Source organism: Diachasma alloeum, unplaced genomic scaffold (genome assembly GCF_001412515.2).
Source record: "Diachasma alloeum isolate Michigan unplaced genomic scaffold, Dall2.0 Dall_scaffold_00285, whole genome shotgun sequence".
Lineage (NCBI taxonomy): Eukaryota > Metazoa > Arthropoda > Insecta > Hymenoptera > Braconidae > Diachasma > Diachasma alloeum.
The window spans coordinates 138,492-158,087 of record NW_021680424.1 but is presented as its reverse complement, the minus strand read 5'-3'; the positions used below and the strand labels follow the sequence as shown (position 1 = coordinate 158,087).

Here is a 19,596-nt window from a genome sequence, read left to right as displayed (position 1 = left end):
CCCCCCCCCCCCGCCTCCCCCTTCCACCCCCTTTTTTTTGTTCGCCCTCACAATAACGATGAAACCGAACTCGTTTTAAATTCAGAATACGTCAACGGTTATGGGTAACCTGTTTCCTCTGGGTTTTTTTAACTCATTTTTTTCGACTTTATCATTGTAAAGTTATTCAGTCTCGGTGAGTGTTTAATTTTCGAGTGGTGCCTCGTAACGATGGGGTGTTATTTTTGAAGAGAAATAAATTGCATCTGTAATCGCTCTCTTTCGAGAGTTTTGAGTTGAGTAAAATATTTGGTGCGCGGAAAAACATAGACCACACATCCAAAACGTGCAAAAACCCCTTGGCCTATTTTTCCCGGGATTCGAAATGTTTCAAGTGCCCAATTATCGAGGAAGTTGTGTAAATTACCTCGAATTGACATTTAGGAAAAACCGTGTCAAATTCATCAAACATTCACAGCGTTTTCCATTTTTCTTTACCGATATCAGTGGCACTTGGTATCATCTCGAATACGAATGCAATTACCTCTTCAAGTGCTCTCCCATCCAAGAATGTTGATCGTTTACCATTCAACGAAGCGTCGAAGTAGCGCGATAGTACATGCTCTCGAGTTACCCCTCCTTCACCGCCCACCGAGTCACATCAGGAGAATAGTCGCTACAACGACATGCGCAGGAATCGATGGTAAACATTTGAAAAAGGCCAGGTTTCACAGAAATATTCGTTTTCCTTCTCATCCCGGCTCTGGACCATCTGCCCTGATATGGCTATTACCTTCCTACCTCCCCACTCCATGTGTTTGTGCGCGTTTACGTTGTCAAGGGACGTGTACTTTATATTTTCTCGTTGCAAGTTCGATTGTCCGTTGGATTGTAAATGTTTTTCGTCGGGGGAATAGTGCCCACTTGTGGGAATTCATCGTTTATTGCTTGTTTGAGGAGATTGAGGGGATTAATTGAGGGGAGATAATGAATGAATATGTTGATGGTTTGTGTTGGTGAAGTGACATTCATGAATTTTTTTTTAAATTAATTTTACGGGATTTTTTTTGTTAGTGGGGGTTTTGGTTGATTTAATTTGAAAACCTAGGGGCTGCACTGTTAAGAAAAAAATGAAATTTCGTGGACAGTTGACTGATAATTTTTGGGACAGTGACAGTGAATCCGATTTAGGGGAGAAAATCATGAAATTTCAGGCTTCATTGAAAATTCAGTAAAATTCCAGAATTTTAAGCAGTATAAAGACGAGGATTCTTTAATTTATTTGAATTGCCAAGTTAAATTGATTTTTGATTCTAATTCTAATATGAATTAAATTTTCACTGAAAATACATATGAATTAATATGAATTAAATTTTCACTGAAAATTCATATTAGAATTAGAATTAAAATTCAATTTAACATTGAATTTACAGTGCAATCTGAAATTTCATTATTTTTTTTTTCACCCCAAATCGCATTCAGTGTCACTGTCCTGAAAATTCAAGAATATATTTACCGGAATTTTCTGGTTTTCTAATCATTTTCCGGAAAAAATGGAAATAAAATTAACAGTTCTCTTTGATTTTTCCACGAAATTCTGAATTTTCAATGACGAAATTCCTTGAAATATCAGTGGTAATTAAATTCAATAAAAAATTCCAAAAAGTGTACCGCAAATTTCAGATAAAATTTTTTAACAGCGTAGGCATGTTTGCGAGGGTGACACTGAATAAGTTTTAGGGGGAAAAATATCATAAAATTGTAGATTTCACTGAAAATCTGCTGAAATTCTAAATATATTAACAGGATTCAGATGAAAATTCCCCAACCTATTTGAATTTTCAATGAAACCACGAATATTCCTACCTGAATTACGATAAATTCTCAATCAACTTAAAATTCAAGAATCCGTTCACCAGAATTTTCCTGATTTCCACTAATTTTCCGAGAATAATTGAACTGAAAACTGCACTTCTCATCGATTTCTCCCCGAAATTTTCAATTTCCACTGAAGAAATTCCTTGAAATTTCATTGATAACTAAATTCGATAAAAATTTCCAAAAAAGTGTACCATAAATATCAGCCAAAAACTGTTAACATTGTGATTAAACAACATTCATCACGTGTACGGTTTACCAAAGCGCAGTTCCCCCTGTCCAACGCCAACGAGTCCTTGAGTTTGGGAATTCAATCAAGCTCCGCTTACAGCTCGCTACCCTCAATCGGGTTTATTAGATCTCATCTCCCCGAGACCCAAACAGAGAAAAAATACAATAAAAATCTCAGTTGGCAACGGGGAGATCCCATCACCACCGGCGTGTCATATGCGCAGTTTACGCTTACTACCGCTGTTTACAGACACTAATTCAAATAAACTATTTTTCAAGTTGTTTTATTGGAAAACACAAAAATGCTAAATATGAATGATAAGATAATCCAGTGAATTATGGCTCTTATCACTTTGCGAATCGGCATTCTGGATAATGCCACATCCCCTGGCGACGATAGATCATCTGACCAAAAAATCTGATCTGTTGGAGAGAATTTAGTGGTAACTATTATGGCTCTGCTTTCAGCAAGAAAAAATTGCCTCGGGATTCTCATCATTCGCGCGGAGACCGCGACATTTCAGAATGCACGGAGAATGTCTTTGACAATTCCCTTGTAGTTAAAATTACCGTTGAAATTTTTCTCAATGTGGGGCCAAAAATAATTCATAGAGTTGATACGATCGAAGTCCTCCATTCACCTACGAAAAATTCAATTACTAGTTTTAAACTATCACATGTTGAACCCTCGCCTCCTCCTCCCCTCCTCCACGGTTGACTGAACTTGTATAACAAATTATGCATCTTGTTTACAAGATATAACCCTCGTCACATCCAAGTCCATAAGCAAACTTTCCTCGATGTCTTACACACACACATCAATGTTATAGACCCCTGTAATAAAACACGATTGCATGATGTCGAAAAACATTATGGCACATCCCACCGAGACCTTAGTTCCGAGAGGGGTGGGATAGAGTTACATTGGAAAGTGATATTCAGGTGGAGTTCTCGGGTAGAAAAATATATCTCAAAGTAAATTGGTGTAAACAACACTATCCCTCAACAATGTAACATTTTTCAAAAATAATTATTCAAAGTTGAATGAGAATTCACGAGGGGAAATTTCCGTTTTAATCCGTTGTAAATTGTTTTTAGTTCAATTTAACTTTTTAGCCCGAATTTTTAGTTTTTACGGAGTTGATTGGAGTTGCTGGGAGATGCAACTGTTCTGAGTGGCCCTCGGGGTGGCAAAAATGGAGAAAAGTCTATTAAACAACTGTCGGATCATGAAGGATATGAAAATGAACAAATCAAGAATTACGGAAAATGAAAAATTCGCTGAAAAAAATATTTTCAAGTTTTTTTGAAATCAGAACTAAAGTTGCAGAAATTATTTTGTTTATTGAATTTTAAATAGGTTTTTAAACAAAGTGGAGTGACTCATGAATTTTTTTGGATTTTTTAAGAATTAGTTTTGAGGGCTCGAGACGAAATTATGGTTTTTTGCAAGTGGAGTTTATTGTTCAATTTAATTAGAAAATCTAGTGTTAGGGAAAACTTGAAAAGTCAGTGAAATTTTAAATCTTTTAACAGCATTGAAATGAGAATTCTTCAACCTATTTATTCATTGTAAATTGTTTTTAGTTCAATTTAACTTTTAAACCAGAATTTTTAGTTTTTACGGAGTTGATTGAAGTTGCTGGGAGATGCAACTGCTCTGAGTGGCCCTCGAGATGAGAAAAATGGAGGAAAGTCTGTTAAACAACTGTCGGATGATGAGAGATACCAAAATAAATACGTCAACAATTTCAGAAAATCAGAAATTCGCAGAAAAATTTTTTTTTCAAGTTTTTGTAAAAACAAGGAAAATTATAGAAATCATTTTGATTATTGAATTTTGGTTCTCTATCCTTCTTTTTAAACAAAGTACTATTTTCAACTGAAAAATTTACAAAGTCTAAAAAAATATACAAAACGTTTTAATTGCGAATTGAATTTAAAAAATCCTCTATTTTCAATCGTAATTCGGTATTGATCCATCGTTCATTTTATTGCTTCGTTTCTCAATAAAAAAATTCAATCTCCAATAGTTTTCCAAAGTTCCCATATGAGTACCACTATAAAGTTGTTATGGAACTCATTTCCCGAAACAAAACTACCAGCAAATCGATGAAAAATTCAAGTTAAAATTAATCTATAAGTTTTGAAAGAGAATTTATCTGTCGTTGCATCTTGCTTGAGAAATTATCGTATCAGAGACACCGTACGATCCACTGATAAAGAGCCCTGTTTGAAATAATGAAGTTGCCGGAAGGTTTGCGAAAGTTTCTCCGACTCGCTGGAAAGTACTTGTCGATAACCAATTGGATTAAACAAACGGAGAGAGAATTAAATCTCATTATCAAATTCAGTAAGGAAAAAATGGATAAAAAAACCCAGAAAAAATTACCTTTGTCTTTAAACAATCCAATAACTCCCATTCTTCTTTTAGTAATAAACAAATTCATAGATTTTCCAATGAAATTAATTTGAAAATCCTCATTTAAAACCTCAGCAGCTCATTCCCCTGAAAACCCCAAATTTCGAAGAAAATTTATCAAGCCTAATTACCTCATTATCTCCTTAATGATTGACTTTATGATGAAATATCACATAACATTTCTTCCAGGAAATTTAATGACCTACAAATAAATTCTAGTGACATTTTCTCCTAAAACCACTCGTTTCCGAGATATTCGCAAAATAACATGAACACTTTTCATTCAATCTGAGAAATTATTCCTTTCCTTCTAATAAACGTCACTCACTAATCAAAAATAATTAACAAATACGAATCCTCAACTCCTCAACCCACTACAAAGCGATCGCATTCTCGAAGGTTGACTAGAAAATCCGAATGTTCCTTGAACATAAAAAAAAAAACTCAAAGAATAAAAGTACTCACCAGACAATTGTCCTCGCACTCGTGCAACAACACACCAGCAAAAAACAGCGAATAAACACCGCAGTATCATGATAACAGTCTCACCACAAGTCCTGACTACCACGTTTATTCACCGAGAAGTATCGCGCGTGTCGTTCGCGTCACGACTGAAATTTCTACTTGGCGCGAACGTGCACTCTAACCTGCCGTAGGATCCCCCCACCCCTGGCAAATGCAACACGAGGGAAGGGTTGTCTCTCTCATCCGGTCAGACAGCGCGCGCCATCCAGCTACCCCCCACCCCCACACCCTGCATCCCCGAAACCGCCACTCGTGCGAGCTAAAGAGTAGAACAAATACCCCGGGTATCATCCAACGGACTTAAATTCAACGCTGTTGTCGGTGGTATCGGCTAAACACTTCGATGATCCTCACATCGTCCCTTCCGTGGATGCCATTTTGCCGCGAGCCAGTGGATAATAAAATATTTAACAAATGCTGTAAATATCTGCAGATTGATTTAATTGACCGAATAGCTAGATTTTTCGGTCAAAAAATTTCCATTAATAATTGAACAACATTGATATTTGTTTGACGTTTTGGCTGTTCAATTATCGAATGCAAGAAATTAATTTGCAAATGCCAGAGATTTTTCAGTGACACTTGAAAAAGTTTGGCTGAATTATCTGAATTCCAGTAAAGTCCTAATTTTTTAGCGGTAGCAAGACGAAAGTTCTACAATTTACATGAATTTTTGAAGTGAACAGGAATATTCACTGCCCAATTCCCTTGAATTTTCAGGGGATTCCTTTAAAATGCCTGGAATTTCAGGAATTTTTTAAGGAATTCCCTGAAAATTCAAGTAAAGTTCCGATTTTTTAGCGACAGGAAGACGATAATTCTATAATTTATATGAATTGTCTAGTGAAGATGAATATTTACTGCTCAATTCCCCTGAATTTTCATGGAATTCTTTTAAAATGCCTGGAATTTCAGGAATTTTTTAAGGAATTCCCTGAAAATTCGAGTAAAGTCCCAATTTTTTAGCGACAGGAAGACGAAAGTTCCTGAATTTATATGAATTGTCAAGTGAAGATGAATATTCACTGCCCAATTCCCTTGAATTTCCAGAGAATTCTTTTAAAATGCTTGGAATTTCAGGAATTTTTTAAGGAATCCCCTGAAAATTTAAGTAAAGTCCCAATTTTTTAGCGACAGCAAGACAAAAATTCCACAATTGGCATGAATTTTCTAGTCAAAAAAGACTACTCACTGCCCAATTTCCTTGAATTCTCAGGGAATTCCTTTAAAATGCTTTGAATTTCAGGAATTTTTTTGAAGGAATTCCCTGAAAATTCAAGTAAAGTTCCAATTTTTCACCAGACAGAATGACTTTCGTAAGTGAAAAAATTCAGTCTGACCATCCACTGGCCTTCCCCCCTGATCTTTAAATGACTCGTTACCTCTCTCCTCATGATTCATCATGAGTATTCACGCTCGATTAAACTCACTGTCTCGGTGTATCGGAGATTAATATATCGGGAAAGCAAGAAGCGGGAACGTGAAGCGGATACCCGGTCGTGATATGCACTTTAATGATTAATTATCCCGTGAATGTATATTCATGCAGAATTAAAAAACGAGTCGAGTGAATATTGAAGAAGATTTGGAAATCTTCAACTGGAGGAAGATGCGTAGTTAGCCGAGACAAGTCAAGCCAGACAAATGGCACCTGTCCCGCAACTGGGGACAGAGAAATACGACACGCGAGAGTCGAGAGGTAAGAATAAGTGAAGCCCTGTCAAGCGTGAATCCCTCTCCCTCTCCACCACAAAATGCTTCAATTTTCAGTGGAATATTTACAAATAAATCCCCGAAAAATCCAGTCAAGAGATAAATTGAATTTTTGCACAATATTCTCTTGAATTTCAGAAAAATATTTTCGACGTCAATTAATCCATTTTTCAGATAAATATTTTTCTACAGATCTAGAGCATTCTGAATTCATAATAGGGATGAAACAATATTTAAATCCTTGACATTAAATTCATGAAGCCAGATTCTTCAAGAATCCAATTAATTTTTCACCTGTGCCTCCCAGAAAAAAGCAAACTAAAACACGAGAAAGTTTTCATGTAAGTCATTTGATAATGTCAGACACAGAGGGCTAGGGTACTTGAGTGCCACCGGTGCAACATAAATTTACAAAACTCACCTGATCACTCACGGGAGTTTGTTTATTTTCACAAGAGACTAATGCGAACGGAGGACACCATGTCAAGTTAAATTAAACGATGAAAAAAACGTAATTCCCTCCAGGAAAGATGAATTAATAATCTTCAAATCCTCAAGAATATCAACGATAATTAGAAAATTTCAATAGAATTTCATTGATTGCAATTTTTTGACGCAATCCAATTTTTTAATTCATTTCAATCAATTCATTTCGATCAACAATAAAAGAAAGGAAATAAAATTGTAAATGAAGTAAAAAATGTTCTAGTGAAAACACTCAAATAATCAACATTCAGTTATTATATTACTATTAATGTCAATAGTAATCATAATATCAACTGCGTAATTAATGTTTTCAACTCAGGTTAAATTCCTCAATTCCTAACAAATTATTGAAGCGGTTTTTTCCCTCTGAAAACATTCCGAAAGCCCCGAGAATTTTTTCAACTAGGGGACTTCGCCCTTCGCTCGCTTCGTTCGTCAACTCCGGGGCGGCTCCGCCCCCCTCGCTCGCTTTGCTCGTCAACTTCGGGGCGGCTCCGCCTCCCTCGCTCGCTTCGCTCGCTCCCTCCAGTTCTTTTTGGGTACGTGCGGTGTATTATACAGAAGATGACCCCCATGATCCTTTTTTACCCTTGTGACTCTTATTTTTACCTTTATCACCCTAATTTTCACCCTTCTAATTTCGACCCTCGTGACCCTTAAAATTTTTGCGTCGTCTCAATTCACAGAATTATTACATAAAGACATTTCCTCCAGCCCCAGCCCTACCTAACCTGAAATCTCATCACGTCGGCCATCTCTCCCGGCCATTATCACCGCTTCAATCAGAATAAACGCAATTTCCTCCAATTTTTCGTCTCCCACGGACAAAGGAAAAGCGATCGAACTTAAATGAACTGAAAAGGCCTTTCAGCCCCGGTGTCCGGGTGTTCATGAGCTAATAATGCCCCGATTACTAATTACATGATATGGAGAAATACGTGAGAATTGGCTGGTCGTCTTGAGTCTGCCGGGTCCAGTGCAATCGTTGAGGTAACAAAGAGGTGGGGAGAAGGTGGAAAAAAAACCGGAGTGAAGAAGGGGAAAAAAAAGAAATTAACTAGACACCGAGTCTTCGCAAATTGAGTTGTACGACGGTGGAATTTAAACATTCAAATTAACCCGTTTAGCAAGTCAAAGTGTCTAATGTGCTGCTGCTGTGCGGGGCTTGCCCCCTGTTTCCGTGCACTCAGACACTCGTTGTAATATTCAATCGATAGTTTTCGAGTTTTATCTGTGACTTAGGGATTTATCGAGCATTTTGACGATTTGAAAAAATAATGTGACGACCTTTGAGGAATTTAAAGACGTTTATTCGCCATCATCTGGTGGTTTGATAATAAAATTGTATTATTTTCAATCATGAAGTTATTTTTTTATTAATTTCCCATCTAATTATCTTTTCTTCTTATTATTTGTCAATACGAGTGACTGAAGAAATGGAATTTCTGTAAAAATAGGTTATCGATTTCCTAAAGATGCAAGAAACGTGAAGTTGATTTAGATCGAAATATCTCGAAACTGCCTGACCGCTAATGAAAAAAATCCCCGGTATTTTCAAATTCTTCAAATGGCAAAAATTTTTTCTGCGTCATATTTTTCATTTTTTGATCATGAGAAAAAAAACAGTATTTCTAAAATTTTTTAACGCACAAATTATTCTTCACTTCCCAAATTTTATTTTTTTCATATTTATCATACGGAAAAATGATCAATTCTTGCTTCTCAGATTTTCATACATAAATTCCAAACTCTACAAAATTCATGAAAATTCTTCGGTTTCACAAGTAATTCAAGAAAAATCTTTGAAGATCTACTGTTATCTGAAAAACTGTGATTTTTTCCGAAGAATTCAAGATTTTTTTTCAGTTTTCTAGGCAATCAATTCATAGTATTTCATAATTCAAATTTTTCAATCGCTGTTCGAGTAAATTTTCTTCATTCTCTTCGGACAAGGCCCATCGTGTAATTTATAATAATCTAAAAAATAAAAATAAAATCCGTAATTAACCGATAAAAGTCAAATCAAACGTCAAAACATCGTTCGTAAAGAATCAAGCAGTCTTACTAGTCCTGGAAAGCGAGTATTCATCGATTTCATGGCCAAATATCACACGCTTCCTCACATGTAATTCACTACATCCGTTGTAACACTTCATGTGACAAATACTTGGAAATGTCATATCCTCGTGATCCCTATCCCTAGCGCATATTGTTCTACTCCCATCACCGTCAAGATCCTCCTTATCCAGTCGATTCTCGGTTGGCTGAATGTCCTCGTTCTCCTCAACGTCAATCAACCTGACTGAATCCTCACAATGGCTACAGTTACAAGCGTCTGTTGTAATGAAATTGCCGACTGAAATCACTGGCGCAATAATTCAATTATACCCAAATACCAGAGGCACACCAATTTATCCCTAATCAATTGACAAATCAGTTCTGTCGAACTATTTTTAAATATCGATTATCCAAATTTCATCTATTCGATATGGAAACACCATTCAGGGAAATATGAGCTAAAAAACACAATATGACGACCCGTTTTATCCCAGCCATTGCAGGAATATTTCAAAACCTTGAATTTATTCAACTTTTAAAGATTTTTCAGGCCCAATGACGTAAAAAATTTTTTATATTCTCCCATGTACGGAAAAGCTGTATAAAATATCAATTAAATTTTTAATCAAAATTTAAAATTTTCCTCTTATTCTGTTTTCCTTTTTTTTATTATTCAGGTCCTTCCCTGTTATTTTTTTTAATTTATAAAATATAAATTTATATATGTTTCATATATATTTTATATAAATCTTATACATATTTTTATGTACGTATAAAGAAAACCCAGGGAAAACCCCTAATTAGTGTAAACCCCTAATTATCGAAAGCCCCTATTTATTATTTCCGAACCCAAAAATTCATGTAAAATAATTGTCACCATAATTATCAATATCTTCATAACCATTGGGGCAAAATGGGCCGTCGTATTGTATTTTCCAACGGGTTAAATCCCTCGATAGTCATCGCCAATTAATCTCTCAGTGCCAAAAGTGTAAAAATTTGAAAAACTTAATTATTTTGAATCAATGCAAAACTAATCATCATAAATTAATTGAAGTCCTCCAATACACACCAATGATAACCACAGTAGCATGAAATCTCATCTCGAATAACTGTCACGCGTGGAAACACCCGTTTACGAATTTACAGACACCACTAAGAGACGCAAATTGCAAACGGATCAAACAGATTCCAAGGGGTTATATCAAACGTCCAGTTTGATTTCGACTAAACCGCTGAAACCAACTGAATCACCCGGGCTTCCCCCCCCCCCCCCCCCCCCGCCCTCCTCAAGATCCAGAGAGAGGAATGAGCTCGAGTGTACTTGTGTGTGCAGTACGAATAGGAGGTCGAGTGATTAAATTTCAGTCGCTCAAAGGCGGCATCAAAACCATAGCAACTTTATCACGACCCCTCAAACTTTGAAATGATAACGATGGTATTAGGGAAATTAGTTACCAAGCCGTGGGAAAAATAAGTGATATGTGTGTCAACAAAATATTTTGAATGTAATTGCGATGTTAGATTTGAAATGGATGAACTGAATGATTTGCAGAGAATTTTTTGATTTAATATGATTTAATATTTAATATTTATTTATTTTTGATTCAATGATGTTGGAAATTTCGAAGGGGAAAATGTTTTTATTTTCATTGAAAAGGAGGCAAAATTTCAGCTGGAAAAAACAAGATGACAACCTGTTTTATTTTCATAATCACGAAAATCATGAAAAAAAATTTTTTGGACCGAAAAGGTTTCTTATTCATATCTCGATTATTTGTGGGGCCGAATAAATCGTCAAGTTGTATTTTCCATTTGAAATATCTCTAGCCATTCCACCAGAATATTCCAAAATCATCATATCATATTTCCAAAATGATTTTTCAAAATTTTCATTTCATAAAGTCCAAGAATTTCTCATTATCCGAGAAAACCGAAGAGACGAAGAATTACAATGAAGTTCATTCGAAAACCAGAATAATTTCAGGTGAAAAACGTACCCACCATGACCCATTTTACCCCAACAATGAGGAAGCCATCAAAAGAGCACCATCTCCGGCCTAAAATAGATTTTTTTCACCGACAAATTTTTGCAACTCCAAAAAATAACCCTAAAATCAACTTGAAATTCCCCTTGGACCCCCAAAAAATAGCAGTGCCTCCCCCCCCCCTAAAAAAAACAATTTCAATCTGAAAATAAAAATAATAAAAATAATTTTTCCTCGCGATTTTCCTCAATCCCCTCCCGTTATCTCGAGCACCCAGTAAAAACAAACAAATCCCGGAAAAAGAGTTTAAATGGATCATGCTATTTAAATCGGCCTTGAGAGGCAGCGATTGCGTTCATATCTCCAAACGTTGCGCGCGTTAACCTCTTGATCCCCAGAAGAAAAAACGAATATAGAGTAAAAAAAGGGCAGGGGAGAGGGGAAAATGAAATAAAAAAAACAAATGTTCGATATGCAAACACAGTAGCACACTGGCCTCGATCCCCGTTGAAACGTCACCCGAAGGCACGTAATCTCTGTCAGTACGTATTCCGGGGCGCCGTATACTAATTCCCGCATGGCGTAGCTTCAGTCAGTCAACCCCCTCTCCTCTTCGCCCCACCCCTTCCCCCCGCCTTCCTCCCCCCCCGCCCGCCAGCCATGTCCTATTCCCCCTATCGCCATGTCCCTGCGAGTCACGGGCTTATAGAGATGACAATGGTACAGATATACAGGTGGTGGAGGGGATGAGGAATGTTTGCGACTCATGAACTCTCGCTCTCTTCCTCCTCAACTCATCTCCATTTGCATTTTAATTTGCCCTGGCTATTGTTCGTGAGTTATTGTTCCTGCGANAACTCTCGCTCTCTTCCTCCTCAACTCATCTCCATTTGCATTCTAATTTGCCCTGGCTATTGTTCATGAGTTATTGTTCCTGCGAATGTTGCCACACGTCGATTAACCTCAGGCTGGGGTAGATGAAGCATTAGGGACGATTTGGAGGAGGGGGGGGGGGTGGAGGGGAAGTTGTTTCATGAGTTAGGGAGACTTTTGAGGGGAAGGGAGAAAACGGAGGGGTTTGTTTTTTCAATTGAAATAATTTTAGAATATGTAATTGCACGCTTTGATGAGGGTTTAGAGGTGCGTTGGAAGAGGGGGTGTAGGGGAATCGATTTTATGAGTTAGAGAAATTCCGTGAAGAGGTGAAAAGAATGAAATCATTGGGATTTTCGATTTGATTATTTTGGGAATTAATGGGTGCAAAGGAAATGTTTATAAGAGATGATTTCGGTATCAATTTCATTCAGACAAACGGGGCCTTGTTGAGGGCGGGAAGAGAGGGGGACGGAGGGGAAGCTGTTTCATGAGTTAGAGGACTTTTGAGGGGAAGGGAGAAAACGGAGGAGTTGGGTTTTTCGATTGAAATACGTTGTGAATACGTCATTTCACGGTTTAATAAGGGTTTAGAGGTGCTTTGGAAGAGGGGATGTAGGGGAATCGATTTTATGAGTTAGAGAAATTCCGTGAAGAGGTGAAAAGAATGAACTAATTGGGATTTTCGATTTGATTATTTTGGGAATTAATGGGTGCAAAGAAAATCTTTTTAAGAGATCATTTCGGTATCAACTTCATTCACGACAAATGGGGCCTTTTGATGATTTAGTAGGGGGTGGGGAGAGAGGGGGTGGAGGGGAAGCTGTTGCATGAATTAGGGAGATTTCGCGCAAGGACTGGAAATAGTTGGGGTTTTGTCCTTTTGAAGTGAATTATTTTAATAATAGATGGTCTAAAAAATCAAAAAACACTCTTTGTTGAAAAAATATCTCACACTGGTCTCATCGATTTAATTCACAGATAATAATTTTTATATTCATTCTAATGAAATGAGAAATTTTTCATACTGTGCACCAATCACTCCAGTGAATGTCGGAATAAATACAGACGTGTAAATGTAATTCTGGGGATGTGCTTCCCAGTTCAATTCACTCTCTCGTCAAATCCAATCTCTCTTCATTTTCGTACTGTGATTACATCCAGCCATATGAGTATGACCGTTTTACACCTGGGGGGGGGGAAGGCCTTCCACGGTAGTCCAGTTTGTATGATGAGAGTGTGCGTTTCAAATGAGGTGAATTCAGTCTGTTCAATCGAGAGATCAAGAGGGAAAAACGAATTTCCATCCATTCAGGGTTTTTAAAATTATTCTTTTGGAACAGTTGAAAATGGAAACAGTATTCTGGTTAAACAAATATAATTCTGAATTAAAAATGAGGGAATTTCAATCAGTTTTTTAGAGGGGGAGAATGTGAGAAAAAAATATAATTAAAATTTTCTTAGGGAAATAAACCAATTTGATAGAAGGGGATTTAATATCTTTCGCAAAAATTAAATTTTTATCATGGTTTGGAGGAAACTTTCCTTTTTGTCAATCGATTCAACGCGACGAAAAATCTCTTCAGGGGAAATATAATTTTTCGACAGTTTTTTTTTGTCTCTCACGAGCATATTCATAGAATTTTATGATTCGGGCATTGCCCGAATTTTTTTATGCATATACATCGACTAAGATACTCCTCTTATTCTCTCCCTTTCACAACCAAGAAATTTGCGAATGCAACTGACCATATTTACACAGAAGAAATATGCAAATACCTAAAAGAATGTGAAATAAAAGTATACGAATTTTCCGCATCAAAATCCGGAAATTTTTATCGTGTTCAAGTTCCACTGAAATTTCATGAAATCTTGTCATCGAAAAATCAAACATTCCATTGATTTTCTGTTCAAATGATCTGGAAATCAATAAAATCCTTGATATTTCAGTTCAATTATTCTCCAAAAATTCAGAAAAATCATGAAAATTGAGGAAAAAATTGAAAATTTATGTCATTTTGCGTCTAAATATTCATTTCTTAAAACTTGAAATCTCATAACCATTTGTTCCCTAAATTCGATTCAGTCCCCTTCACGAGATTTCCTACATCCTCCATGAACTGTCAAATTATTTCAACCAGTGTAAACCACCCATTCTCAACAACAACCAAACTGAGTAAATCACCTGTATCGACGTTGCAAATAAATCTCACGTATAGATTTCATCGCTTCAAATAAATAACATCAACCGGAAAAAATAACAAAAATGACACTTCTCCGTCAATTACCCCGGAAAAATAATCTCCACGTGTGCCGAAGTCCCCCGTGGGCGTGAAAAAACCCTTCATACAGATTGACCGCGACATACATTCATTAGAACCTTTGGCAATTGACCATCGTCATCCCACAAAAGGATACACACGTGGCTTGTGGGAGACACGTGCCACTGGTTACTAACCGTAAGAATTGACACAGGCGCACAGAGGGGTAACACTGAATGAGAGAGGCCAACACGCTGTTTCCAACACACACTGGCCCCATTGAATCGTTCAACCAACTCTCTCCTTCCTCACCGCAGTGTGTGGAGTACTCGTTTTACGTCAACGTTCTCAACTGAGGAGAGGAATTCCTCGCTAACGGTTTAATCGATAATTACACCTACGCGTTAATGCTGGTGATGCACATGTGTGCATCATTGATGAGAATTTAATTAGGGTTCGTTACACTTTGTTTTAAAGATCAAAGTGACGACATTTTTTTATCATTCTGAGATAATCTGAGTTTTACAGTTTTTATGGGTTTTGATTAATTGAGAGATTAAAACATTAAATTATTTGGGAGTTAATGGGGTTTTAAGTAGCTGGAGGGGACACAATGTATTTTTAATGTGTTTTATTACGAATGGAAGCTTTGGAATCGTTCAAATTTAAGCATTCGATTTTTTGTGAGACTGGATGGAATTGAATCTCTTTTTTCGAATGTAGGTATCGTTGAGCCCTATCGATCGCCATTAACTGAAATTAAATTCATCGATTGGTTTTTTTAATTTTCGAATTTTTTCGAAAATCGGTTGCCCCACGATAACTAAAGAAATTTTCAGAATTGATTGAATGATGGCTTAAAAAATTTGTTTGGATGTCCTTTTGATCGAGTTCGAAGATGAAGGGGATAGCAATAATCGTTATTTTGATTAATTTGAAAATTTGCAAGAATTTTGTATTTTTTGTTTTATGAGAATAATAAAAATAAAGAGCTAGAAGGTTCAATATAATTTTGTAAAAAAAGTTTCAAGTCTCGAGGAATATGACAGTAAAAAAGCCATTATTTTGAAACCGATTGGTTGTTATTTTTTTCGAACTGAATTAATCGATATAATTTGTTTATTGACACAGTTAAAGGGCGTGCAGGTGCCAGAATTAATTATAAACGTTGATTATGCATCGAGTGATTATTTTACATGAGAATGAATGAACATACTGCATATCCAAAAGCGGAGTAATACCCCTGACGTGCACTGATGAGTAACGTTCATTACCTCCTAGAGCCATTAGCCCGAGATAGTCTCGGTTGCAACGGGTGTGTGAGTTTAATCCTGGATTGATAAGTAAAATCCCAGGACCCATATCACCGGCTTCCGACGAATATTCACGTACTACTCGACCGCTAATATCAAAAATTCAATCACCATAAGAAAAATAGCCCCCGAGGCTCAAAAAAAAAATTAACAAATTAAAATCAAAATTCGTCATATTTCAATCCACGATAGAAACGACGGAAATCAAGTCACAAACTTGCGAATATCTAAAAAATCACTCGTTTTAGAGAAAAATGTATAAAAAGCTTTTTTGCAGCCAATGAAATTCTCTACAAAAAATGTCTTATTGCATTTAGCCCTAGATCCCCTAGTTTTCGAGTTATTTACAGAATAATAAGTTCAAATTTTTTCGACACACCTCAGCCTCAACCTTATACTCCACTCGAAACCTAAAGAAAAATTCTGAAATATAATTGACGTCCGTCTGACCCCATCCATAATCCTCTCCCATAAGGCGATCAATTCCCAACAGGCCCATCCCGTCGTATAAAATTTTAAACGCGAGAAACTTTCCCCAAAGCGTCTCCTAAACATTCCCTCGTAAAATACTGTCTTCCCCTACATCCATTCACCTATTTTTTTCAAACTCCTAAATGCACTTTATATGCGCCTGCATTCCCGCAAATATCCAAGAAATATTCAAGAAGAAAAAAATCTGAAGCGCCTGTAGCTCCCACAGCCAGCATAAAGTCCCCCGAAATACTCCAACCCCGGGATTTACAGTTTTCATTTTTTTTTTCCTCGCCCTTTTTCCCCGAGTATTTCGCTCAACTCACTCCAGTGGCTTTGCATTCTCTCCAGTGTTTGTAAACAGTATGCATGCGAGTCACGGTTTGATTTGCGTCAGGGCTGTCCCGCAGTGGTTCATCGGCCCCTAGACAGTGTTACCAAACGAAAATGCCGTCAATTCTCGTTTCGCTATTGCAGACGGGAAATTCCCCTTTTTTATTCTCAACGCGCCTCTCAAACGTGAACCACAGCCTCACGAATTTCACCAATTTATTGCTGATTGATTCAAACAATTAGTTAACAAACAATTTCTTATTTGATTTCAAGTTATTTTTTAACCTTATCAATCTTATGAGAATGCAATAAATTAAGTCATTTAGATTATTTTCCGGAAACCCATACGGTGTTAGGGAATTGCTCCTGAAATTTGAAGTAAAAAATCTTGAAAATGTTAATAATCTCTCATTCACGCGAAATTTTTATGTATTTTCTTATTGAAAAATCAGTAATTTCGGAATTACCGTAGTTCCGTATCAGTGTTCCGTAATTTTAACTGAACATTTCTCTCCGTGTATTGTCTCGGGATATGCCTTAATGGCAGATATTTTGAGAAAATTCGTCATCCCTTAAAAAAAACGACAGGTTCCTAAATAAAATGACATCTTGATATCGATCGAAAGCCGCCGTTGGGTGCCCCAAACAAAACCTTTCCGATTAAAAACTCTGTTCCCCATTTTCTTTCTTCCCTCTTTTTTCGGTTTTTCACCGGGACGGGTGTAATTTTGGAGGAATCAGAGCCACGCGATTGCCGTAAGCATTCGACGCAGAAGTTGATGAAACTAATTTAACTACTATCGCTACGTGAATCTAATACAAATGTCCGAGTCAACCCATCCACCCCCACGCGGTGTTCAATTTTCTCTCTAACGGGTCGACGTATTTCCGATTGTTAGGGTTAAATACCGGAACGTGAGAGCTGGGGGGAGTTGTTCAAGGCTCGAGGAGTATTAAGGGTGATTATAAAAACATTATCACGCTTCATTAAGCATTACATTTTTTTTTGATGTATCAATCTCCCAAAAATGGTTTTTTGATGTAAGGTAAATGATCCTACGCTCGTGTAGCTAACCCAGGTAGGAATTGATAGAAACAGGACTCATCAAGCCCTGGAGCAAGGCTTCGAAATGCTCAACCAGGGCTGGAGCTCAGCCTTGGATCAGCCCTTTAAATTTTTAAAAATAAATTTTTATTTCTGCATTTTTGGGCCGAGTGAGGGGCGCAGTGGCATTAGGCGGGCCAGAAAATACAGAATCAACCTTCACTCGGCGGAAAAATTCCATTTTGGCGAAAGTCGACTTTCCCCCCCGAAAAAAGCCTGAATTCCACTTTGGCTCCGGGTGAAAAAAAAAAATTTTTATTTCTGCATTTTTGGGCCGAGTGAGGGGCGCAGTGGCATTAGGCGGGCCAGAAAATACAGAATCAGCCTTCACTCGGCGGAAAAATTCCATTTTGGCGAAAGTCGACTTTCCCCCCCGAAAAAAGCCTGAATTCCACTTTGGCTCCGGGTGAAAAAAAAAAATTTTTATTTCTGCATTTTTGGGCCGAGTGAGGGGCGCAGTGGCATTAGGCGGGCCAGAAAATACAGAATCAGCCTTCACTCGGCGGAAAAATTCCATTTTGGCGAAAGTCGACTTTCCCCCCCGAAAAAAGCCTGAATTCCACTTTGGCTCCGGGTGAAAAAAAAAAATTTTTATTTCTGCATTTTTGGGCCGAGTGAGGGGCGCAGTGGCATTAGGCGGGCCAGAAAATACAGAATCAGCCTTCACTCGGCGGAAAAATTCCATTTTGGCGAAAGTCGACTTTCCCCCCCGAAAAAAGCCTGAATTCCACTTTGGCTCCGGGTGAAAAAAAAAAATTTTTATTTCTGCATTTTTGGGCCGAGTGAGGGGCGCAGTGGCATTAGGCGGGCCAGAAAATACAGAATCAGCCTTCACTCGGCGGAAAAATTCCATTTTGGCGAAAGTCGACTTTCCCCCCCGAAAAAAGCCTGAATTCCACTTTGGCTCCGGGTGAAAAAAAAAAATTTTTATTTCTGCATTTTTGGGCCGAGTGAGGGGCGCAGTGGCATTAGGCGGGCCAGAAAATACAGAATCAGCCTTCACTCGGCGGAAAAATTCCATTTTGGCGAAAGTCGACTTTCCCCCCCGAAAAAAGCCTGAATTCCACTTTGGCTCCGGGTGAAAAAAAAAAATTTTTATTTCTGCATTTTTGGGCCGAGTGAGGGGCGCAGTGGCATTAGGCGGGCCAGAAAATACAGAATCAGCCTTCACTCGGCGGAAAAATTCCATTTTGGCGAAAGTCGACTTTCCCCCCCGAAAAAAGCCTGAATTCCACTTTGGCTCCGGGTGAAAAAAAAAAATTTTTATTTCTGCATTTTTGGGCCGAGTGAGGGGCGCAGTGGCATTAGGCGGGCCAGAAAATACAGAATCAACCTTCACTCGGCGGAAAAATTCCATTTTGGCGAAAATCGACTTTCCCCCCGAAAAAATCCTAAATACGGCCAATCGTATTTCACTCTCAATAGATTCTTGGAGCAGGGACAAGCATGAGTAAAATTATCTTCAAATCAATGGAAAGAGAAGAAAAATGAGCTCCAACCGAGAAAATTTGTTTTTTCATAGTGAAATCCTTGTTCTCTGGTGCTCAGATTAAATTACATCGTTACATTATGCTCTCCCCTCGAAATAAAAATATTACCAAATTAATTTACAACAATTCAAAATTTCCCGATTGTCTTCAGCTGAATAAACCGAATAATTCTCCTCGTAAAAGTTTTCTGAACCCCCAAGGAACACTATCCACCCGTCAATGCATTGTTTTCATCACATCAAAAAGCTTTTTGAGCTTAAACGATTGATATACACCCGTCTTTCATCATTTTCACACTGCACTGGGAACGCGATTAAACGGTATGACAGCCGTAAATTCGCTCGTCAATTTGATAGTCCTCAGTAATAATGGAAAATCCTGGTAATGGTGAGAAAACAGGAAAAACAAAAGGAGCACTGGTGGAGGCAAGCGTAAAACAAAACGATTGCGGAATCGCGAGTGAACAGAGG

At 37.6% G+C, this 19,596-nt stretch overlaps 2 protein-coding genes across 5 annotated transcripts in view; both read right to left on the bottom strand.

The window, feature by feature from the left end:
* LOC107038586 (opioid-binding protein/cell adhesion molecule homolog) overlaps positions 1-19,596 on the bottom strand; it is a 141,074-nt gene that overhangs the window by 114,584 nt on the left and 6,894 nt on the right. The window contains exon 1 of one of the 3 annotated variants that reach the window (XM_015257769.1): positions 4,976-5,095. The exons of the other annotated variants lie outside the window; for them this stretch is intronic. Coding sequence (XP_015113255.1) covers positions 4,976-5,045 — 70 coding nt within the window. The 5' untranslated portion in view covers positions 5,046-5,095. Of the gene's footprint in view, positions 1-4,975; positions 5,096-19,596 lie in introns of those variants that run through there. 3 annotated transcript variants of the gene reach the window in all.
* On the bottom strand, positions 8,977-10,512 carry LOC107038587. 2 transcript variants are annotated; one of them, XM_015257770.1, is made up of 3 exons: positions 10,365-10,512; positions 9,300-9,599; positions 8,977-9,211 (listed from the first exon to the last, which is right to left on the bottom strand). In XM_015257770.1, the coding sequence occupies exons 1-3, from the start codon at positions 10,393-10,395 to the stop codon at positions 9,144-9,146; spliced, it is 399 nt and encodes a 132-aa protein (XP_015113256.1). In that variant the 5' UTR covers positions 10,396-10,512; the 3' UTR covers positions 8,977-9,143. The 2 variants fall into 2 exon arrangements, with proteins under 2 accessions (XP_015113256.1, XP_015113257.1); XM_015257771.1 differs by having other exon boundaries at positions 9,300-9,569.